The 25,057-nt window shown below is 45.4% G+C and overlaps 1 protein-coding gene across 18 annotated transcripts in view; it reads left to right on the forward strand.

The window, feature by feature from the left end:
• Positions 1-25,057, forward strand: part of ZFHX3 (zinc finger homeobox 3) — a 1,205,541-nt gene that overhangs the window by 1,139,689 nt on the left and 40,795 nt on the right. For 17 of the 18 annotated variants that reach the window (XM_039503280.1, XM_039503282.1, XM_039503284.1 and 14 more), the window contains 2 exons: positions 10,766-10,873; positions 13,136-13,186. In XM_039503280.1, coding sequence (XP_039359214.1) covers positions 10,766-10,873; positions 13,136-13,186 — 159 coding nt within the window. The remainder of the gene's footprint in view (positions 1-10,765; positions 10,874-13,135; positions 13,187-25,057) is intronic. The other variant, XM_039503289.1, reaches the window with a different exon arrangement.

Below are 25,057 nucleotides of genomic sequence, written 5' to 3' on the forward strand. Positions count from 1 at the left end.
CCATGAATCACTCCTCACATTCTGGACCCCGGTATTTCCCTCCCATCACCTTGGGCCCTGCTTCTCCTTTGCGTAGCACAGGTGCAGAGTGACGCACTCAAGAAAGCACCACACAATGTCTTTGAGCCGTCGTGTGCATCCTCGTGTATGTTTGTGCCCGAGGAGGGAAATGGCTCCAGTGTGACCAACTCCTCCAACAGCAGGCAATGCTCTGCAGGGCCAGCCTTAGGGAAAACAGCACCCTGGCTGAACTTGGATTTTGGCGCCCCTGGCCCCCATAGGCATGGTGCCCCCCCATTTCCCCTCGCCCTTTGGGTGCCTCTTCCCATTGCACCGCCCACACCCTCACCCCTGCACTGTGCCCCCATCGTCCCTAACCCCTGCACACCCCTCCTGCACCCACATAGGGAAACTGACCTGGATGTATGGAGCGCCTGGTATTGCTCCTCACTCCCCCCACACACATGCCCCTAAGGAGGTGCAGAGGAACGTTGGGGAGAGCAGTATCTGTGTGTCACCGCTTGCCTCCCCCCTCCATGTTCCTCTTTAGGAGGAAGCCAGGAGAAATCTGGGCACCCCCTGTACGCAGCACTCCCTTCCAGCTAGGAGCAGCTTCTGACTCTACACTGGCAGTACACACCCCTATGCTGCTGCGCAGCACCCCGCCCCCCGCCCCCCGACCATGGCGCCCTGACACTCCACCCCACATGCTTGGGGCATTGAGGTGAGATTGCTGCCAAAGGGCTGGAAATTGGATTTATGCACCTTTCCAAGTAGCTGAATTGTGTCTGCTTCATGTGCAGCTAATCTGCAGCTCAGGGCATGTGGAGAACTGTCTTCTGGTGGGCCCTGTCACCAGCACTTAGTCAAATTATTCTCAGGATGCTGCTCTCTGAATGCGGAATCTTGGTCACTTATGCCTGTTCACAGTCAAATCAAAGGTTACAAAGGCTGAAGGCTTGATACTCTAATCCACGAATAAAAAGGCCAGAGGACTCCAGCGACAGACTTGCTCCCTATATCTGTGCTTGCAGTCACCCAGGCCATGGAGAGCTCCAGTAACAGACCTGTCCCTATTTCCTCTTCTCTTGCTGATGTAAAGCAGGGTGTGGAAGTGAGTCCCTTGAAACACTTGCCACTTAGAAATGCATGGTCAGTGTGTGTAACAATTTGGATTCATAAATTTTCTTGCATCCTGAAAGATTCTAAGATGATAGCCATACTACAGCGAGCAATCCCATTACCCACCCTTGGGGTGAGGCCCAGCAGCTTTTGAACAGCACAAAACGATAGCACCAGTGGTTTAGAAATCCCTTCGTCATGTGAAGCTGCAGGTGGAATGTAGGTAGCTGTTTGGTTATTCTCCAAGTTGAGATTTGGCTAGGTTCCCAGGATAACACCCCCCTCTTGCTTCACATGCTGTTGGCTGTTTAATAACAACAAGCAGCCAGAGGCTTGGTTCTAAGGCTTATATGAAAGACATTGCCCCATTAGCCCTATTACGCACTCCGAGGGAAGAGTGCACCCTTCTGAATTGTCAGCAATGCGTCCTGCTGCATCTAGGTGTCCCTGCAGTGCTCCTAGCCAAAGCCCAAATGTCCCATTCTGGACTTGCGACTTCAGAGGACAAAGCACAGCTGGCATGTGGGAGATGGCCTGGAACGCAAACCGAGCCTTTCACTGTGCTTTGCGCCTACCCCACAACAGTCTCCCCTAGAGCTTCTTCCCAGGGATTCATTCAGCTGGCCAGAGGGACAGTCCTCTCCATGGTATTGTTACCATCCCCCCCCACATGCACACAATTAGTGGGGCAATTGCATGAAAGCCAATGCTAACGAGGGCAGGCCCACCTCTAGCTCACTAAAAACCCTGAGTTGGGGAGTCATAGTCAGAGCCCCTAGTATACCACATGTCTGTGGCGGAGGTGACAAGATGGGCACAGAGGACCCTGGCCTCCTGTGGGCCATCCGAGATCCATGGCATGTGGGGGCCAAGTTCCAGAAGGAGAGAAAATGACAATAATTCACGTGGCGGGAGCTGAGGGCCTTGAGTGCTGACCTGCCCTGACTCTGCTTCATTTGTGAGAGCTAACTGGATTGCAGCATCCATCGGTGCATGTGTACTTGGGAAGGGAAGGGCAGGGCTACCCTGACCTTCTCATCTGAAATTTCCCTGCCCTTGCTGCCACCATTGCATGTTCACGGCTGTGTGAAAATGTCTCCCTTCAAGTCTAGGGATGGTAAGCGCGTGCACACGCACTGTCACGTGGAGTGGATAGCTCTAGCCTGCTGCTGCCAATTTAGGCAGTGTCACTGCTGCCAGAGGTAGGCCAGCTCTCAGGTCCATGGGGGTGGGGATGACACGCATCCTTTTTGTTTCACAGAAGATGCTCTGTGTACAATTAAAACTTGTTTCTGGTAAACCTCATTCCAGGAAGATGAGCTTTTAACAAAGGGCTTTTGACAGCTGCAGGGTATTTCATTTTTTTAATGCCGAATGAAAAATCAATACATTTTTCTGGGTTATACATATTCAGAACAGGCTTGATATTTCCATTATAATGGAAAATGGGTGTCTGTGCACATCTCGCCTGTCAGAGCTGCACCATTGCATTTTCCAAGCCACTGCTAAATATTTCAAACCTGATTTGATTGTGGTTCATGACAGCTAATGTTTCTCAGCTCTTGAGCCTGCCGGAGGGAGGGGAGGCAAACACTCTATTTCAGTTCCTTCTCCCCATGTCCCCCAAAGAAATATCCCTCATCCTTTTGCAACAGAGATGTCCGTTTGTTAAGGAAATAAGGCTGAGAGGAAGAGAGAGCTGAGGAGACTGGCACACTTCCAGTAGGGATTTGGTGACTTCTCTCTGCTCTGATTTTAAGCTTTGTTGTCTGGGTTTTGGAATGGGCAGAAGTGATACATTTTGTTCTGGGATGTTTGGGGACAGAGGCACATTCTCACTACTTTAGGCTCAGGGATATTCTGAATTCTGCAGAGGTCAGAAGATACTTAAATTTTCCAAACTGCTTTTCCTCTGCTCCTTCTCTTTAGTGAATAGTTTAATTTCAAATTAAAAGGAAATGCTGTTGTCTGAAATGATTTATTCACTAAGGAAGAAAAGACCCATCCTGGGAATTTGCACTGGGGTGGATTTCAAAATTCTGAAGAGCAGATTTCCTAGCATTCCTGCCGCTCTGTAATTACAGCTCCTGACCGTGCTCTTGGTATAAGCCCATTCTCAGGGATTTATAAAATTGTTCTAAGTATGTTTATTTATATAGCACCCAGTGTGCACTGGGTGCCTCGGGGGTCATGTTAAGGCACTGGGTGCCTCGGGGGGTCGTGTTAAGGCACTGGGTGCCTCGGGGGGTCGTGTTAAGGCACTGAGGGGCTTGGGGGTCGTGTTAAGGCACTGGGTCTCAGGGGTGTTAAGGCACTGGGGGGCTCAGGGGATCATGTTAAGGCACTGAGGGTCTCGGGGGTCATGTTAAGGCAGTGGGGCTCGGGGGTGTTAAGGCACTGCGGGGCTCGGGGGATCGTGTTAAGGCACTGAGGGGCTCGGGGGTCGTGTTAAGGCACTGGGTGCCTCGGGGGATCGTGTTAAGCCCATGGGGCTCAGGGGTTGTGTTAAGGCACTGGGTGCCTCGGGGGCGCGTGTTAAGGCACTGGGGGGTTCGGGGGTCGTATTAAGGCACTGGGTGCCTCGGGGGGTCGTGTTAAGGCACTGGGAGGTTCGGGGGTCGGGTTAGGGCAGTGGGTCTCAGGGGTGTTCAGGCACTGGGGGGCTCGGGGGCTCGTGTTAAGGCACTGGGGGGTTCGGGGGTCGTGTTAAGGCACTGAGGGGCTTGGGGTCGTATTAGGGCAGTGGGTCTCAGGGGTGTTCAGGCACTGGGGGGCTCGGGGGATCGTGTTAAGGCACTGGGGCTCGGGGGTCGTGTTAAGGCAGTGGATGCCTTGGGGGATCGTGTTTGTTAAGGCACTGGGTGCCTCAGGGGGCGTGTTAAGGCACTGGGGGGTTCGGGGGTCGTGTTAAGGCACTGAGGGGCTTGGGGGTCTTGTTAAGGCACTGAGGGGCTCGGGGGGTCGTGTTAAGGCACTGAGGGGCTCAGGGGTCGTGTTAAGGCACTGAGGGGCTCAGGGGTGTTAAGGCACTGGGGGGCTCAGGGGATCGTGTTAAGGCACTGAGGGGTTCGGGGGTTGTGTTAAGGCACTGGGTGCCTTGGGGGATCGTGTTTGTTAAGGCACTGGGTGCCTTGGCGATCGTGTTAAGGCACTGGGGCTCATGGGAGGATTTTATTGTTTGTGTTTCACTGAGACTCAATCTCTCTCATGCAAATTGCTTAGCAGCAGCCCGAGTCTGCCCCAGTTCCTCTGCCTAGGAAGGGTGAAATTCACATAACTTTCGTAAACCCTGACATGTACAGGGCTTGGGGAAATCCACTTTGCAGCCTGGGGCCACAGCACAGCCATACCCTCCCCGTGCCCTCTACTCCAGCTAATGCACAGGAATAGCAGCTACAGCCCCTCAATGCTATTTGTTAAGGCCCCAGACTGCAGATTAAACAGCACTCGCTGGGGTGGCTCTGTCATCCTGGATTCAGCACACCCTGCTCTGCTCCTGTAAATGAGAGAACCAGCATAGAGCTTCTCTGAGACATACAGAAGGTGCAGAGGTTCCCTCACGCAGTGCTGCAGGTGAGCTTCCTCACGCAGCATAGCATCCCCTGTGTCTCCTGTTTGGGGTGCATGCGCCCTGGTCACAAAGTGAGTGGGACTTAATTAGACTAACAAGCTGAGCAGATGTCTCCAGCTTAGAATGTCACTGACTCTTCAGACACTCAGCAAAGACGCAATCTTCTCTCAGAGATCTGCATGGCCATGACTGAAGGCTCGAAGCCAAGCTGGCTTTCAGTTATAAGCCTGGGGGAAAAGGGGACAAGTGTTGGTTTGTTTTTGTTTTTTCTCAAGTGGAAAAATTTAGGGGGGTGCTTCAGGCACAAAGTGACCAGTGAGCTTTTACTCAAACTTCAGGTGCATCAGAAAGTCGTGAACAAGTGAAAGCAGCGGATGGGAATGGGCACCAAGTATGGCAAGTACTTGCTAGTATAAGGTCACACAAGCGCCTTTGTTGTTTTTACAGGGGCTTTTGCCCCTAACTAATCAGAGGACTAGGCTGTCTTTAGGGGTTTGGCACTGGACACTCTTGCCCTAGAGGAGGGGAGCATTCCCCTCAGCTGCAGGGCTCTCCTGTTGTCTGGCTGAGCTCAACAGAAGGGTCAGCTCTGTCTTGCCATTGAAGTGTGACTATAGCATGAGTACAATCTTACGTGAGGATATTCTAGCCAATTCTAATGAAAGGAAACTACACATCAAAACCCTTCAGTGTTACTGCTCTTGAGAGTTCAAGAGAAAAGGGGGATAGGAGTGGACAACAGGGGATGGCTCACTTGATGGTTCCCTGTTCTCTTCACTCCCTCTGGGGCACCTGGCATTGGCCGCTGTCGGAAGACAGGACACTGGGCTAGATGGAACATTGGTCTGACCCAGCATGGCCGTTCTTAAGAGCAGCCTCCTCCACATCAACAAGGCCTTGTTTCTTCAGTGATATGCCCCATGAAATGCAAGAGGAAAGAAGGATGCGAAAGCCCTGACTCAAATGTTTACAGGTGTTTCTCTTCCATCTCAGAGAACAGCTATGTTGAAACAGTCACTTGGGCACACCAGATGCAGAGACCTCATCAGAGAGAGAATTTTGAAATAGGTGCTTGGGAAGGAAGAAAAGACCCCGTTTCTTTTTTACATTGGCATTTGGGTGTTGCTCTTTTCTATGTTGAAAAGAGCCACCTTGCCATTAAAAACTGGATCAAATCATTGGTCTTAACTCTGGTCTAATATCTTAACTCTGCTAGTGGACAATTCCTGATATTTCAGACAGAGGTAGTCAATTATTTTTGTGTCAAGGTCCAAATTTTGTGGTCAAGGTATAGTCAAGATCCAGACTCCAGAGAAAATAATAAAATGTAACAATAATAAGTAAAGAAAAAGATTTTGGGGTCCATTCAAAAGTGTCTGGTGGTCTGGATTTGGTCTGCGGTCCACCTGCTCCAGAAGAAGGTGAAAAACCCAACAGTAGTACATCTAGTAGCTAGTTATGAAGTACTGCACGGGAAACCGAGGGAAGCTCCTTCCTGACTGTCCAGATGATCAGTATATACCCTGAAGCCTATGATAACTACCCAACATGCAGATCTGGTATCTGCACCTTTACAAATACCAGATGGAAAGGGGCTGTGGGGAGCTGTGAACCTGCTCCTTTACCCCTGGGCTATACTACTAGAGTGGTAGATCTCAGCTCCACCATTGCTGGAACTTCCCCGTGCACGGAGCATTCCAAGGTGGGATGAAGGAGGGGAGGGGCTGTGTCATGGATGGGAGGAGACAAGACAGGAGCATTCTTATGCTCCAGTGATTCTGCACCCCTGCTTTGGTGCATAGGGGTCATTCCAACAGGGGAGCCAACTTAAGACAGTGGTCAGGGCTGCCCCAGTCTGTGCAGGGGACCAAATGAACCACTGGGGTCCAGAAGAGGCTTGTGCCAGCAAATGGAAGAATATCTCCCTCGGTGTTTTATCCTCCACCTCTCCTATTTAAAAGCAACCAAAGTTCACAAAAATTCTGTCCTGTGAGTAGGAAAATCAGTTCTGCAGCCTCATCCCGTTCCTGGATCAGAAAGCTCTGGTTGAGGCAGAAGGAAGCAGACATGATTTGGCTCTCAGAAGAGCAAGCTTTCTAGTGACAGGGACTTGGTAATTCCTACTACACGTTACTGTCTGGTAGCTTTCTTTTTAAGTAGCTGACCAATAAAACAAACTGCCTTCACGTCAGTGGGGCTGGGCGCTGAGCAGGGGAGAGGAATTTGCAGTTTGTATCCTTCTTTTAAAATCATTTTTCTACCTTTATTGGTATTCATAGCTCACATTTTCCCGGTTACTGTCTGCCTGGGCTTTCATCCATTTAAAGAGCTCTTTTTCCCCCTTGTTGTTGTTGATGATGATGGTATAAAGACAGACGGTGTAACTGCTTATGAATGTCCTATTTTATTTCCCCAGAACCAGACAGTTCACTTGAAGACGTATATTATTTCCACATGCTCAGCTTAGGCAGCCCAGACAGTGTCTGAATCCAGCGGCCGGCTACCCCTTCTTCCTCTCCATGCAGATGGTGACACCTCTAGGTCTCAGGTGGAATTGCATGAAGGCTCTAGCACTTCAGGCTTATCTTTGTTAGCTACGGAGGATGTTGCAGCTTCATTGTAGCTGAGGAAGGCTTTAGTTTTTTTAGTACATTTCTCTTTCCTCTTTCAGAAATAAGGGAAATGTGTTTGTGTCTGTTGGCTGGAGCAGAGGACTTAGAGATGGGAGACCAAGGTTTATATTTCTGGCTGTCACTGGCCCCCCTATTTAACCTTGAGCAAGTCACCAACCTTGTCTGTGCCTCAGTTTTCTGTTCTGTGAAATGGGGCTGGGGATGCTTTGAGGAGCTGAGAGGAAGTGCACACTTTATTTTACCAGGAGGATCATAGGCTACTTCCTTGTCTGTCTAGTTAAGCAGTTCTAGTCTGTGTATCACTGGGGTGTCTTGGAACCAGTCACTATGGTTAATGTTAATTTGGGACAGAAAAAAAGCAAAGACTTGATATTCAAATATTTTTTTAATGAAGACCATAAAATCAGTTAACTTTTTAACTCCTGCTTTTTATCCCTGCTTCCCCAATTAAACAGAAACCTTCTCCACACCTTGGCTTACAGCTTCTCTTAGGCAGTAACAAAGAGATGAATTTTTCTCAGTTTTTCCCTGAAGTGAGGGGAATTAAGGAATTTCAGTTCCTAACTATGAATCCAAATGCTGATTCCACAGTTCTTCCCTCCAGCAAATTCCCTGCTGCTCAGCCCACAAGGAGACCATTTCTGCATCAATCATTTGTAGTATTGTAATTTTCTGCATATCACTGAAAAATGTCTTTGTCGAAGGATACCATCCACCAGACATCTTACACTGGGAGTCTGAGCTTCCCAGAACAAGACACCTGCAACTCTCGCGGCTCTAAAGAATGTTGACCTGCAGAGCAGTGGTAGTGGGGTAGATTATGAGCCATGCGCTCTGTTAGACATCATGTGCTACCCATTCTATCCATAGGCCTTGCAGGGAGCATTTTCCAAAGTACCTCAGTCCTATTTCCAAAAGAGCCATAGTCACTTATGAGCCTGGGTCTCCACTGGAAGTCGATAGAACTTGGGCCAAGTCATATAGAAGTTTTTGAAAATTGTACCTTCAAGCAAATGGCTTGTGTTCAACCAGCAGCACCTAGAGCACCAAGTGGAGAAAGTTCACAGTGTGGGGCAGTCAGGCCAAAGTCAACACCGGTACTTGCAGCCCCTTGTCAGAGTCAATTTTGAAACCCCTTGTTAAAAAGCCCCCTTTGCAAGTGGCTACTAATGTACTCCTGATCGAGCTGGTGAAAGCTGCACATGAACCATTCCATTCCTGGAAGCTTATGTTGCTTGGATGGTGGCTTGTTTCCCTGTGGTAACCTTCAGTTACAGGGCAAGTGATCCTCAGGCCCTAGTGACTGACCCACCTTTTACCAGAGGTGGTGCTGTGAACTCACCCATGAGACTCCTTACTAGAATTCCTCCTTAATGAACCTAATAGTCCTGCTAACATTCACTCTCTTTTTTGATTGCCTGGAAAAAATAAATTGTTAGAAATGCAAAAAAAGCATATTCGCTTCTCGTCCCCTCAATCCAATGTCAGAGTATTCCCTTTTCTATTGGTAGTAAAGGTTGTCTACATTAACATTTAGTTCACCACAAACAAGGATGTGAATCTGCCCTGCATAGCCTGCCACAGGCCAAGTGTTCTTGTGAACCCTACTGTGTCAAAGAGGACTAGATCAAAGCACATTAATGAACTCCTAATATGCATCAGTAGGGACCATACAGATAGCTAGTCTGCAGCAAGCTTCACACTCCAGCTTGCTGCAAACTAATTGTTCGTGTGTGTCACTCAGAGGTGCAACCCCTCCCCTCCGCCCTCCCTCCCTCCCACACAAGTTTTGCCATGGCAAGTGTCAGTTTAAACAACGGATTGTCAGCAGGAGCGCTGTATTTTGTCAGCAAAAGTGCCAACAAACAGAAGCTACACTGCCTGACTTTTAGTGACAGGGTTGTGTTGACACAGCCGTGTTACTAAAAGATGTGTAGTGTAGACAAAGCCTTGGTGAGACTGTTCCTCTTTGCTAAAGCCATTGGAAAGGCTGCTATTTCTCACTAGCTTGTTTGGATTCTGTGAGCTGGGGACAGTTTCAGACTTCTGTCTGAAGTCCCAGTTATTTCATATTCAACGTGGGCCTGTCAGTGCTTAGAGTTCTTTTGATGGAGTCCTCTGTTGTGGATTAATACCTGCTTTTATGGCTCCCATCACCATAGTATCTGATGGACTGTGTATGTGTATTTAAAGGGCAGGTAAGTATGTTTGTAGAGAACAAGGGAGCTTGGCTAGAATTAATTGAACTGTGTTGCTTTAAGAAATATTTCACCATTTCAAGACTAACTTTATGATCCAGTTGTTGGATAATCTTGTTGAAAGTCTGAATAAATAAAAGCAAGATGGCCAAGCATGGCTGGACCTAGAAAAGATGGTGCATGTATTTCCATATCCTCCATTTTGTTTCAGCAATTTCCTCTTCTCGGATTATATGTGCGCAGAGAGGAGAGGGTTGTACAACTTAAAAGAAATTCTCTTTAGACTTGGAGATCATTTTTGGCTAGTAAATGACCCTGCTGGAATTTTGTCAGTGGTTGTGAACTGCATAGGAGGGGCAAGGTCCTCAGTTCACTTCCCCAAATGGTACGTTTCCCTAGGGACTCTCGCTTTTCTTAAATTTCTCCTTCACTCAGGCAGCAGGTTTCTTTTCACCACGTGAAGTGCTGCAGCCTGTTGTCTAGAGAAGTGACTGTTCCTGGAAATAGTCCTTATATGTTTTCCTGTGGGGATTAATATTGGGTAAATGTGAGTAATTCCCACCTTATGGGATCTTGTGGGATATACAAAGGTCAGGTTGTTGGCAGAAAAGGTCCAGCCACATCCAGGACTGGAAATGTTGAAACTTTGAAGTAAATTCTGCCAGGTGTGTTGTAGGTACACACTCCTGTCTGCCAAACAAAGACTCTTCCCAATTACGGAGAACAGGACATCCCTGGAAAGGGAAGCAGTGACCACAGCACTCCTTTCCCTGTTTCTAGAATTTCACTGGGCTTTGTTTGAGCTCTATTGAAATTACATCCAGCCTTGAGACTGAGGGTGTTTGTTTCTTGAAATGACCCAAACAGTTGGGTGCTTGCAGTCTGAAATGTGGGTGGGTGGAAATCTGTCTGAGATTGGTCCTCAGCAGAGTAGCTTGAACTGACCGTGCAAGAAACTACTAGCACTGTAGGTTCTGAGGACCCCCAGACATCATAGAAAATAACCAAGCAGTCCTAGTTCATGAATGTGAAGGAACTCAAACCATCATCTGTCAGTTTAGCCAGGTCCTTTGGGCAGTTCCTATCACAAAGTAGTCCTGGGAGAGGGGAATTGGAACCACTGGAAGCTAGGTTCTATACTGACACCACAAAATTAGCTGCTGCTGAGCTCTTTGAGTGAGAGACTCACTCCTTTCTCTACTTCTGCTTTTATTTTTTCCCCTTTACTTTTTACATTTTAGAAGAGGTGGTTGAAGATGTGGAAGGGCTGAATGAGACACCCGCTGATCCAGAAGAGCCTAGTAAAGAGCAAGAGAGTGACGGTGACAAGGACCAGAACAAATGGACAGGTGGGTTTTGCTTCCATTTCTACCCCAAGTCCAGCTAGCCTTGAGGGTAGATAGATGGTCAGAGTGGCTTGTAAGGGCACTTCAGCTGATGCCTTGTTCAGCTCTGTAAATCTGGGCCTTCATATTTCTGCCGTTTGATTTTATTTGAAGAGGGACTTACAAACTCCATACAATTTTCAAACAGATATTTCAACTTCCATCTATTAAACTTCCTCGTTAGTTCATGTTTTTACTGAAAATATGTCCCCTTCCAGCCTCCTCCTCCTGCCTGAAGTTCCTAATTCAGTGCCCAAAAGTGTGTTGGGCTTTACAAACAGTTATGAGAGTCCCTATCCCAAAGTGTTTTCTAGAGACATGGCATGATGGGAAAGGAGGTCACGAAAATGGCAAGTCCTGAGTTATGTGGTCATTCTGCAAATTAGCAGGAAAGACAAGGGGGGGGAACAGAAAGTTACAGGCAAAGCAAACTGTTGCTTTGCTTAAAAAGTCTATTCAGGTGACACCATCAACACGGCTGTTGCTAACACTTTGTTAGTGAGACTGACAGAAGGTTAGTTTGTTTTCTCACCATTTGCTATTTGTATTGCAGTGTCACCCGGGCACGTCTACACTGCAGTAAAAGACCCGCGGCTGGCCCAAGTCAGCTGACGGCCTCACAAGGCTCAGGCTGTGGGGCTATAAAATTGTAGTGCAGATGTTCAGGCTTAGGCTGGAGTCCAGGCTCTGAGCTTCTCCCCGCTCATGGGCTCCCAGAGCTTGGGCTGCAGCCTAAGCCCAACATCTGCACTGCAGTTCTATAGCCCCACAGCCTGAGCCCTGTGAGCCCGTCAGCTGACTCGGACCAGCCGCTTCTGTGCTGTGGATGTGCACTGTGCAAACATAACGGTGAGACTCCCCCTGCCCCGAAGAGCCTGCAATCAGGCTATTTCATAGAATCACAGAATCGTAGGACTGGAAGGGACTTCAAGAGGTCATCTAGTCCAGTCCCCGGCACTCATGGCAGGACAAGGTATTATCTAGACTTACTGCTTTTTTTACTTTTTGCTAGAGTTGTACAAAATTTTGACAACATGATTGAAAATACACCATGTTTTTGCTTGTGAGAAGTGAAAAATCTCACTCTTTGGAAAATCCCTGCTCATTAGAAATAAGCGGTTTGAGGGTCACTGCCACTCCCGGGAATAGGGTCACAGGCAGGTAGCAGTTCCCCTTGGCAGCATGGTTGTGCTGACCAGTTCTGGTTACTTGCAGGTAGGGGAATTAAGGGGGATTCTCATTTCCCAGCATCCAAGTCTGAGGAGTTCTGGCGCTCTGTCCTGGCAAAGAGAGAGGAACTCAACAATTCCCCCTTAGGGTTGTTTATGCTGCCGATCTTAAAATGTTCCCCTTCCACAAGCTAGCTAGACAGAAACACAGATGTTTGGCCCCATTGACTCTGTCTTTCGTGGCCAGCACAGAGAGAGAGCGAGAGTGCGCACAGCTCTTCCACGGGCTGTTATCTCCAGTATAGTTCCCGTTCTGTTTACAGCTGCTTCTCAATGAACCACAGCTGAAGGCCGCAGGTCTCTGCAGTGCATACAGTCTTACCGGGGTTGGGCATTATGATCTCTGCTTTCACCTCCAGGAAGAGTTTTGATTCTTTCACTTTCAAAGGGCACGTCAAGACTGGGAAAATAGGTTTTGTTTTAACACATTACGACTCATTTTCCAAGTCTAGACAAGCCTCAACGAGCATGCAGAAATGTTTGTGAATCTGTTCTACGCAGTCCTCCTCCTTCGTCTCCCTCAGCTTGAACAAAATGGTGCCTGAAGGAGACCCAACTGACGACAGTCCTTTTCCAAAGCTCCTCCCGCGAGGCTGCATATCTCCAGGGAGAGAGGTAAAAGTCTGGCATGGATTAGAAACTGACTAAGATACAACAAAAAAGAAGCAGCAAAGAATCCTGTGGCACCTTATAGACTAACAGACGTTTTGCAGCATGAGCTTTCGTGGGTGAATACCCACTTCTTCGGATGCAAGCCACTGCTTGCATCCGAAGAAGTGGGTATTCACCCACGAAAGCTCATGCTGCAAAACGTCTGTTAGTCTATAAGGTGCCACAGGATTCTTTGCTGCTTCTACAGAACCAGACTAACACGGCTACCCCTCTGATACTTAACAAAAAAGAAATAAACGTTTAGTTTTCACCATGGCAAAAGGTTAACAGTGGAGTGCTCCCAAGTTCCATAATAAGACAGTGTTGTCTGATTTATTGATAACAGGAAAATGGGGCCAAAGGTCAGGTGGCAGGCGTGCTGGTGGCAGAAAGTTAGGTAAGCTAGAGAAGACTGTGAGGAACTCCAGACGGGACCTACTTAAACCGTAAGATCTCTGGGGCAGGGACCATCCTTTTGCTAAGTATTTGTACAAAGAGTAGTACAATGGGACCCTGCCCACTGGCTGGAGCCCCCAAACACGACCACAATACAAATAATTAATCATCATCAACCAGGGTGAATGGGCAGCAAGATTGAAGATGAATGAAATTCAGTGTCAACAAATGCAAGGGAAGCACATTGAAAGGACTATTCGAACTATTTGTAAATGTTAATGTATTCCAAATTATCTCACAGTGCTGGCACGTTGGTATTCGTAGCACTGCAGGAGACAGTTTAAATTTTCAGATTGTTTTCAGTGATATATTTTAATTTTTTCACATAATTTTCTTAGTTTTGTAAAACTTTTTTTTTTCACCCACAAAATCTAAATGTTGGACTTGGACTTTTAAGGGAGGCTCCTTGTATTATCATTTTCCTGCGAAATTCCTAGCCCATCTTTGATATAAGTGCCATGTAAACAAGAAATACTAAAACCAATTTATAGCACCTCTAAGCTTTGCTTAGTGTAAAAATTCTCTAAAGGGAAATAAACTATTGTGTGTTAGGCCTCACTGCTGTAACTGGCTCCACATAGGCAGGTCCCTGCGCTTCCACAGAGCCCCAGGAAGCCAATGGTGCACTGGACTTGCCCTGGCCAGAGTCTGTAGCAAGGTCAGGGACACTGAGTTTAGTGGGATTTAAGCACATGCTTAAGTGCCTTGTTGAACTGGGGCCCTAATTTCTGTCATATAATAAAAATACCCCACATTATTTCAAATCAGAGAAACACCGAAACCTTTTCTTACTGGAGCAGCATAGCAATGTGAGTGTAGCCATGTTGTCCCAGGATATTAGTGGGACAAGGTGAGTGAGCTCTGTGTGGCTCGAAAGCTTGTTCCTCTCACCAACAGAAGCAGGTCCAGTAACAGATATTGCCTCGCCCACCTTGTCTCTGTAGGTACACAGAGCAATTGTAATTTTACAATTGAGTCCGTTCTGCTTCCAGAATCCCCTTGAAGACAATGAAAGATCAGGGCAAGGGGGAAATGCAGGTTCAAGCACTCACGTGAGCCAGTGAACAGGGCTTTGGACTGAAAGTCAAGAGACTCTGCTTCTGTTCCTGATGTTGTTTGTTTATTTGCATTACGGTAGCACCTAGGAGCTGTAGTTATGCACAGCACCCACTGAGCTAGCCACTGTACAAACACAGTCCCTGCTCCAGTGAGCTTACAGTCTAAGTATAAGACAGGAGACAACAGATGGATGGGGGAATACAAGGAAACAATGAGACAATAATCTGAGTGGTAGCCGTGTTAGTCTGTACCAGCAAAAACAACTAGGAGTCCTTGTGGCACCTTAGAGACTAACAAATGTATTTGGGCATAAGCTTTTGTGGGCTAAAACCCACTTCATCGGATGCATGCAGTGGAAAATACAGTAGGAGGATATATATACACAGAGAACATGAAAAAATGGGTGTTGCCATACCAACTATAACAAGAGTAATCAATTAAGGTGGACTATTATCAGCAAGAGGGAAAAAAAAGTTTGTAGTGATAAACAGGATGGCCCATTTCAAACAGTTGACAAAAAGGTGTGAGTAACAGTAGGGGAAAATTAGCATGGGGAAATAGTTTTTACTTTGTGTAATGACCCATCCACTCCCAATCTTTATTCAAACCTAATTTAATGGTGTACAGTTTGCAAATTTATTCCAGTTCTGCAGTTTCTCACTGGAGTCTGTTTTTTGAAGTTTTTTTTTTGTTGTTGTTGGAGAATTGTGACTTTTAGGTCTGTAGGGAGGTTGACGTGTTCTCCGACTGGTTTTTGAATGTTATAATTCTTGACGTCTGATTTGTGTCCATTTATTCTTTTGCATAGAGACTGTCCGCTTTGGCCAATGTACATGGCAGAGGGGCATTGCTGGCACATGATAGCATACCGTATATCACATTGGTAGATGTGCAGGTGAACGAGCCCCAGATGGTATGGCTAATGTGATTAGGTCCTATGATGGTGTCCCTTGAATATATATGTGGACAGAGATGGCAACAGGCTTTGTTGCAGGGATAGGTTCCTGGGTTAGTGTTTTTGTTGTGTGGTGTGTGGTTGCTGGTGAGAAACTGCATTACTGGAATTAATTTACAAACTGGACGCCATTAAATTAGGTTTGAATAAAGACTGGGAGTGGATGGGTCATTATACAAAGTAAAAACTATTTCCCCATGCTAATTTTTTCCCTTTCTGTTACTCACACCTTTTTGTCAACTGTTTGAAAGGGGCCATCCTGTTTATCGCTACAAAAGTTTTTTTTTCCTCCTGCTGTTAATAGTCCACCTTAATTGATTACCCTTGTTACAGTTGGTATGGCAACACCCATTTTTTCATGTTGTGTGTGTGTGTGTGTGTGTATATATATTCCTACTGTATTTTCCACTGCATGCATCTGATGAAGTGGGTTTTAGCCCACGAAAGCTTATGCCCAAATAAATTTGTTAGTCTCTAAGGTGCCACAAGGATTCCTCATTCCTTTTGCTGAGACAATATTGTTTAGAGGAGGGATTTGAAGGACGATAAGGACATCGCTTTCCAGATGTTTAAAGGGAACTTCTTCTAAGCATGAGGGGCAGCAAAAGAGTTAAGGTGCATGTTTAAAAATGTAACAAGTGGACAAGGCAGACTGACTTCATGATCTGATCCAAGGCAGGCGTCCACCTTTTGATAACGAGTGAGAGATGATATGTTGGGTAGGGGCAGGTAATGAAGGGCCTTGAAACTGAAAATAAGTAGCTAATGTTTGATGCTATAGAGAAGAGGGAGCAAGTGGAGGGATGCAAATAGAGGAGTGACATGGTCAAAGCAATGGGCTAGGAAAATTACCTTCGTAGCTCTGTTCTGGATATGAGCAGAGCAAGACTGCATTCTCAAGGCCAGAGAGAAGGCTGTTGCATCGAAATGTGAGATGATGACAGCTTGGATGAAATTTTGTAGCTCTATGAATAGGTAGGAAGGGGTGGTATCTTAGAATTGGCAAGATTTAGATACAGCCTAAATGTGAAGACTTAGAGGAGATAATGCCTATGTTTCAGGCCTGAGTGACAGAGAGTATGATGGTGTTATCCACAGTGATTGAGAAAGGAGGGAGTAGAAAGAGCTTTAGAGGGGGAGGGAGAGAATAGGACCTCCACTGACTCATTATGTGACCTTTCAGAATTTACTTAACCATTCTGTGCCTCAGTTTCCCACCTCTAGACTGAATGATTACCCACCTTAGTAAAGCACTGTGAGATCCTCTGTAACTTATAACCATTATTAGCTTTATTGCTGGAGCAGAGTGAAAAATGTCAGTGGTCAGTCAACACTGCAGTTGGCCTTCTTCAACCACTCAGCATGGTGTGCCAGAATGAAACCTTTGTAAGATATTTGCGATGAAAAAGAAAAGACTCAGCACTTTAGGTTTCCCTGTTTCACTGCAAATTTATAAAAAATTTCCAGTTTCAAAACAAGTCTGTGAAATTTTCTTTTTTTAAAATTCGTAAATAGAACAAATTATTCTTGAATAAAAATGTCCTATATTCAAGTAACATTCTCCCCCGCGCCCAAAAAAAATCAGCATCTTTTGTGCATAATGATCAGTTTTCAAATCAAAATTTAGAATTTTTGAATATTTTGATGTGAATCCAGCCATTTCTAGAAGGTTTGGCAAAAAGCAAAATCATAAAATGGGCCACAATGAAATTACAAATGGGTTTTCATTACGTTGCACAAAAAAGCTCTATCATTTTTTGCACTCACTAGTCCAAATGCTTTGTATGCATGGCAGACCCCAGAGCATGGCCAATGACTCTGAACAGTCAGTAGCTTTTCATAGGAGTTCAGAATGTTTGTGCTTTTTTAAAATCAATTATTTATTGGTTTAGAAGCACATTGCTAATGTTTCCTGTTCCTGGATTGGGCTTGTTTGCTTTTCATTTTCATTACAGTAGTGGGATTAAATAGCTTCTGCACATTCAAGAGATGCAGCATGAGTAGTCCTGAAGGTCCTTTCTACCTGTCTGTCTTTATGTTCAAGCTCTTCCAATTTTAGTGCCAAAGAAGAATGACAATTCTCAAATCTCAGCCTCTGAGCAAAGAATAAATCATGTTTCCATGATTAACTTCGGATTCATCACAAACAAGCAAAAAACCGCAATTGTTGCCTGACCGTATTTTCAAATCATGAAAATATGAATGAATCCTAGATGTAAATGTTTAATATCGGACACATTGGTTTCCACCGAGAGTCCTGAGTCATATCCAGGGAAACCCATTCAGGACTTAAAGAATTTTGTTTTATTATTTTTAAACATGAAATATATAATGTTGATAAAATGTCAGAGAACATCTCAACCTCAAGTGACCCTGCTATATGAAATACTTTATTAATGTTATCAGTTGTATGGACTTCAGTACGTCAGTGGTTTTTTGTTTTTTTTTAAAAATCACTACTTAAAATATAGATTGAAATGAAATATTTCTGGAGGACTAGCCTGAAGGACTTTGGAAAAAAAATCATTTTTTTTTTTTAATTCATGATGCTCACCTAACCCTGAGCAGTTAGTGCAATGGAGCATCCCTTATTTGAATCTGTGGTAATTGCTATTAAAGGAGGTATTAATGGGCTGCTGAGAGCTGGGAAATTGTTGCAGAAAAGTGTGTTTATGGAGTATGGGGCTGGCAGGCATGATTTCAATCGGATTTGACATGTTTAACATAAATGTATACTGCACAGCTCCTGCAGTTTATGAATAATTCCTACAGGTCCACTGCCTTTCTAATTACTGAAATTGAAAAAAACAGGTCAGGCACATCCTGGCAGAAATCTATTACCACCCCTCCCCCCTGCCTTTTTTTAATATCTGTAGTTTTGGTGGGCACTTACTGTCTGGGATATTGGGTGACATGAGAGTAAAGGAAGGGGAGAAATCAGGTGGGGAGAGGAAAGGAGAGGCAAAGGCAGGAGGACCTATTTAGAGCAGTGCTGGATCCCTGCTTCTGTCGGACTGAGGGATGCACAAATAGGGGGATCGTGCAGCTCAGTGTAATTGCTCTTCAGTCTCAAGAGACCAGGAGCAGACTTCCAAGGCACAAAAGGGCACTGAGGCACCCAACTCCCATTGAAAGCCCATGGGAGTTTTGTGCCTACGCATGTGTCTTGGTGTCTTGCAAAAACTCCCCCGGAGGCTTTGCTGGCAAAGCTTTGATGGCTCATCTCTAAGCCAGGACACCATCTCCAAGCTCTGACTTTACTTGCCTGTCTATTATTCGTATAAAGGAAATATGGTCCACGTGCTGCTGGGGACACTGTTCTCTGGCCCAGGACAATGCTCTGGAAGGTCTTGTTGCTGAATCTTACAGTCATAGAAGGCAGAGACAGAGAGGAGCATTAGGGCCCCAGCACTGGGCTCAGTTGTTGCTACAGGGCGGCGTTGTCTAGTGCTTTGTCTGCCCTACTTTGCAGTGTCCCTTGCGCTGAGACTCCTTCCGCCTCCCCTTGGGAGACTCTCCGCCTGGGACGGCTCAGTGCCAGGGAGTTCTTTGCTCTTCCCATTACATCTTGTTACACCTCCTGTCCCAGCCTCAGTAACTCCTCTCTCCCGCGCTGGGTAGAACCCTCCTTCTCCTTGGAGACAGATGCTTTCTCCCATTTCCTGGGGAGTCCGTTAGTCAAGCCCCATGGATTTAGCATTGCTAGTCTTTCCCTCCAATCAGCCCCTCCAGCCCCCTGCTCAGCTTTGTTGCTCTTCTCTGAACTTCCTCAGTTTATCAGTATCTTTCAGCCAATCTAGTACTCAGAACAGACTGCAGCATTCCCAGTGCCATCACAAGAGGGCTCTGTAGAGAGGAGCTGTCCCCTCTCTGTAGAGAGGAGCATTTCTGCATGCAGCCCACAATGCCATGGCCTTCTGGTGTCGTATTACATTGTAAACACCTATCTACTTTGCCATCCATTATAACCCCAAAGTCCTATTCTGCACTTGCTACCGTGATAGCAGACCCAGGTAGAACATGGAAGTCCCTTGCTCAATGTCCTTTAAACACAGATTAGTCTTGTAGTTTGGCTAAAACTCACCTATGTTGCAGGGTTATAGTATACAATGAGAATGTGATTAAAACAGTTTAAGCCTGTCTACACTGCAAGATTAAACTGTGTTTTATCTGTTTTAGAGGACATCTTTATTATAACTGGATCCCTCAGCAGGGGAACAGCTATAATGCTGGTGTGACCTCGTCTTCGACACTCCTAATTCTTCTTCCCACTTAGTCTCATTGTTTGATTATTTCCTCCTAGATGCGTTAGCAGCAGTTTAAAAAAATAGACTCTCATGGCTGTTCTGTCCACGTCTCTAACCCCTACAGGTCTTTTTCTATTCATTCTATGTCCTCACTGCTATTGACAGCTCTTGCCAGTTCTGTGACATGCTGCATAGCCATGCTGTTTGCTGCCTCATCCAGACTAGAAATGACTGAACCCAAAAAAGATCCTGTACTCCTCACTGGACACTTCTGCACTGCACAAAACTATGCCTTTTAGCCTTAGCCTTAAACTTTTTCTATGGTCTTTGGTCCAGTTTTCAGTCCAAATGAGTTTTTGTACCCAAGCCATTTTAATTCATTTTTCAACTAAGATACCATGAGACTCAGTATCAGCAAACTATTGAAATCCAAATTTCAACCACTCATTTGGTAAACCTCTCCCAAAAAAAGCAACCAAGATTGTCCCCCAGCAGTGCCCATGGTTTTTAATACTAATGATTATGCTAGGAAGAAAAGGTACAACATTAGGGGATGTCCTCGTATGCATGACTTGTGCATTGCAAAACAATGACCTAATGATTTCATGTACATCCCAGTAATAATATGCTCTAAAGATATGGGACAGTACTGCCCAAATTAGAAAGGTAGAAAATATTGGGCTTACTCCACAGCACAGTCCAAAGGTAACACTGCTCTACAGCCAAAATGCTTCTGAAATAAATGTAGTCAAACTTTACTAATTCTGGGTCACTGAGAACGAAAATGATGCTTAAAATTGTTGATTGACTCTAGTTTTCAAGATATGCTATTGGGTCAGTATATACGACCCTTGACTTGGGAATAGCGGAGGATAAGTGAGTTATAAAGGGAAGGGATCTCAAGTTAAACCAGAAATGACTAAAATACATCTTTGACTGGATCTATGAATAAATCTATGACTGGGTTTGGACAGTACTTGCTTTTTAGGCAAAACAATGAATGATGCAATCTGAAGCTGGTATTGCATCATACATGATATGAATTGCATCATGTTATTCCTAGAAGTCATGGATGATGCAATCATAACGAAGCTTACATCACTCTGCTGAACAAATTGCCCTATATCAGCTCTAGAAATCATACAGTGTCGTGCTCTCTTATTTGTCAGTGTTTGATTTTGCAAAGGGACACTTTCTGTTTAGCCAAAGTGAGCAGAGATGCCTCGTACTTGTGTGAACAGTACAGATAACTTCTGCTATGTTTGTGGTGAAGTGACTTTTGCATCACAAAAGCACAGTTATGGTTAAGAAAGCCTATCACCTTTATTTTGGCTGCAAAATTGGAGATCAGGACAAGAGGTGGGCCCCACACATATGCTGCAACACTTGTGCAACAAATCTTCGCCAGTGGTTGAACAGGAAAAGGAAATCTATGCCTTTTGCAGTGCCAATGATTTGGAGAGAGCCAACAGATCATACCAGCAATTGTTACTTCTGCATGGTGCCTCCAGTTGGGAAAGGTGTGTTAAAGAAGAAAAAGTGGACTGTGCATTATCCAAACATTCCATCAGCTATACGCCCAGTACCCCACGGAGAAGGACTGCCGGTTCCTGATGCACCAGAATCATTCTCACTTGAGTCAGACGAGGAAGAGGAAGAGGATGAAACTTCTGGTCCTGAACCATCAATGTCACAGGACCCACATTTTCTCCCATCCTCCTCCTCTGAACCACACCTCATAACACAGGGTGAACTGAATGACCTTGTCAGGGATTTGGAACTACCCAAGAGTAAGGCAGAGCTGTTGTTCTCCAGACTACAGCAGTGGAATCTCCTGGCAGGTGATGTTAGGGTTTCCATGTTTCGTGACCGTCAAAAGGATCTTGTCCCATCTTCTTCATGGATGGTGATCTTGTAGCCTGCAACAACATTGATGGTGTGATGGCAGCCCTCAACATCGTTCACGATCCAGATGAGTGGAGACTGTTCATTGATTCATCGAAGACGAGTCTTAAAGCTGTTTTACTGCATAATGGCAATGTTTTGCCATCAATTCCAGTTGGTCATGCAGTCCATATGAAGGAAACCTATGACAACATGAAACAACTTTTGAGGTGCATAAACTATGACCAACATCAGTGGCAGCTTTGTGGCGATTTGAAGGTTGTTGCTCTCTTGCTTGGTCTGCAGACTGGATACACAAAGTACTGCTGTTTTCTCTGTGAATGGGATAGTCGTGCAAGAGATTCCCACTACATCAAGAAAGATTGGCCACTCCGACAGTCATTGGAGCCTGGGAGGAAAAGTGTTCAGCATCCACCACTTATGGAATCAAGAAAGATTTTGTTACCACCCTTACACATCAAGGCCATTGACAAAACACAAGCAGCTTTCAAGTACCTCCGTGGAAAATTTCCAAGATTAAGTGAAGCTAAGATAAAGGAAGGTGTCTTTGTTGGTCCTCAAATTCGTGAACTTCTTCAAGATGATGCATTTGACCATGCACTGCGTGGCAAGGAAAAGACGGCATGGAAAGCTTTCCAGTTAGTGGCAATACATTTTCTCGGAAACAACAAGGCAGACAACTACAGGTTGTTGGTGGAAAACCTCCTCAAGGCATACAAAAGCCTTGGTTGCAACATGTCACTAAAGATACATTTTTTGCACTCTCATCTAGATTTTTTTCCACCGAACTGCGGAGCAGTGAGCGACGAGCACGGCGAGCGATTTCACCAGGACATTGCAACAATGGAGAACCGCTATCAGGGCAAATGGAGCCCATCAATGCTTGCAGACTATTGCTGGACAATGACAAGAGATGCTCCATTTAATGAATATAAGAGAAAAGCCAAGAAGCGCCGAGTAGACACTGAATAGGACTAAACTATGTACATAATAGTTTTTTGTCTTTTGTTTCATAATACATTTTATTTATATAACCCTTTTGCTGATTTTTAAAGTGTTACATAAACAGGACAGGTGAAATATTATCATGTAGAGCAACCATAAACACATGAAAAGACCTAGGTTTACAATTTATGATTAAAACTCTACTATCTACACAATATACATAGACCTAAAATGTAAAAACTTAAATATCTTAGAAACAGTAGCCAATCAGTTGTTTTAATTGTCATATTTGAATTCAGCACATCAAAATACATAATAGCACATTTTATCTCTGAAGCAGACGACTTCTCAAAAATTGTAGACCAGTGTAATTGAACGCTCTTCTTCTGAGGTCCAGTTTATTTAGTCCTGACACACGTTGGCCCTTTAGGCCACACTCCCAGTTCAGTCTTTCTCTCCTCTTGTGGGAGGAGTCCCCAGCTTTCCTTCTCAGAGCTGGCTCTCAGTTCAGTGACTCTTTCTTCAGGCCCTACACTCAGGGTATCTCAGGGGTTTCCCTGCTTTAGCAGGCCACTCCCAGGCCTTCCTGGCTGAGGCCACTCTGCCGATCTCCGGGTACTCTCTGCAAGAGCCCTTCTAACTCTCCACAGTAAACAGGTGTGGCTGAGCCCGGCCTCTAGCCCTGAAAGAGGCAAGCCACCCTGCTGCACCAACTTAAACTTCTTGTTAACTTCATGTTGTTGTCCTGGCCCATTGCTCTGACCATGTAACTCCTGTAGTTGAATCCTTCTGCTGGATCCCCCTGTATCAATTTCAAGCTTCTTATCTTGACCATCAAGACCCTTCATAACTCTGCTAGTCCTAATTTCTCTGCTCTGGTCTCTTGTGACATTGCATCCTGTCCCAGTCTGGTCTGCCAGCTACAGCTGCTTTGACCACTCCCTTGTCTGCTCATCACACATTCCTCCCTACTGTGTCAACTTCATAGAGCATAGTCTGCAGGGCTTTTCCTGCTGCGAAGCCCACAGGAAATCAGCCAACCCTTAACGGCTGGTCTGAAGGGGAGCTGGGGAAAGATGATAGTATTTATTGATGTCACTACAAAACGTGTATATATAATAGATTGTCTTCTTGTCTCCCACCATTTGTGTCTTGCTTGTCGTTTTATATTGTAAGCTCATTGGTGCAGGGACCACATCTGTGTGTGTGTGTGTGTGTGTGTGTGTGTAGGAGAACAGGCCCTTATCCTGTCTGGGGCTTCTGGGTGCTGCGGTAAGGTAAATATTTAATAACAGTTCAGCTATTCAGACTCACTGCAGAATGAAACGTATAACTCAAAGCTAGAAAAATAAATCCCTTTGACCCTTTTCAGGGTCACACTTTTAAAAGATAGACAAAGGTCTGTGTGCGAAAGTGCACTTGCAAATATCTCTGTGTATTTAATTCTATCTACTGGATGATCCTATTATTCATCAAATGTGGGTTTGAAAAAATCCAGTAGAGCAACAGGTGATACTCAGTCCTATTAGTATGGCTACAACGTCCCATTAGGATGAATGGGACCTTTGGGGAATAGGGAATGTAAACAGACAGCGTTTCAGAAAGAAACATTCTAACCATATGTTATTAACACAAAAAGGAACAAACGTGCAGTAGTGCAGCAATATTAGACAAGGAAATTCCATTTCAGTGAGGCTTAAGCTCTAGTCTCATGGTTTATTATGTCACTAGAATCCCTCAATGGAATTATTGACTTGTATTTATTTCTATTATATTAATATAACTGGTGTGTTCCTGCTGGAATTACAAATGTATGATAGAGAGATCTGCCTGAAACTTGATACCAAAGTATGCAGGATTCCAAAGCTGTTTCTCTGTGTGCTCCAGTGAAGAATACTCCCCAGTGTAAGAATGCTGCCTCACCACTCATCCACTCTGATAAAGATAGGAGGGTGAAGGCCTTATGGCGTAGAGGAATGAAAAGGGATGAGAGAATCCTGTCACTTCTCCAAGCACGGGCTCTCCAGACAGAACCAACAGGGACTCTAAGGATACCTTTCTACTGAATGAGTAAAACGGCCATGTGGCGCTCTCACTACAAAATCCTCTACAAGAGGCAGTCAGATTTAACTCGGGGGTTAGAGTTTGGTACAAAATTTCAGAGTGTAGGGTCCTATATGGTTGTTCCAGGAAAAATTTGAGGAAAAGGTCTGAAGAACCTGTCACTGTGGAGAAAGGCCTGTGGGAATCAGCAACCCCACTGGGTAATTGTAGTTTCTATCAGGCAGCGAAAATAGTGTTCTAGTGGGGTTGAAAGTGTAGCCGAGACTGGCTGCTGAGCTAGTACGAAGAGTATTTTCATAATCAATCAAGGTAGCAAAAACCCTGCTGTAAATTTGTGGGGCAGGTGGCAAGCTGGTTTACGGAATGCAGGGAGATGAGAACCTCTGGCTTACGGAAAGCAGCATGAATTAATAATCATTTAATTGGCTCCTCCATTATGTTGCTGGGTCGGGAGATGGAAGTTTAGATGAAGGGCCTGTCAGTGGTACTTTAGCTAAGAGAGTCTGATGGTTGAAAGGTGGGGGGTGGCGGCTGCCTTTGGCCTTTCCACAAGGCTCCAGCATAGTCAGCTCTTTGGGTCCCTCGCTATGTTAACCTCTGGGGTTAGCAAAGAAAAGGACTAGCGTCACTTCTGGGT

Source organism: Mauremys reevesii, linkage group 16 (genome assembly GCF_016161935.1).
Source record: "Mauremys reevesii isolate NIE-2019 linkage group 16, ASM1616193v1, whole genome shotgun sequence".
Taxonomy (NCBI): domain Eukaryota; kingdom Metazoa; phylum Chordata; order Testudines; family Geoemydidae; genus Mauremys; species Mauremys reevesii.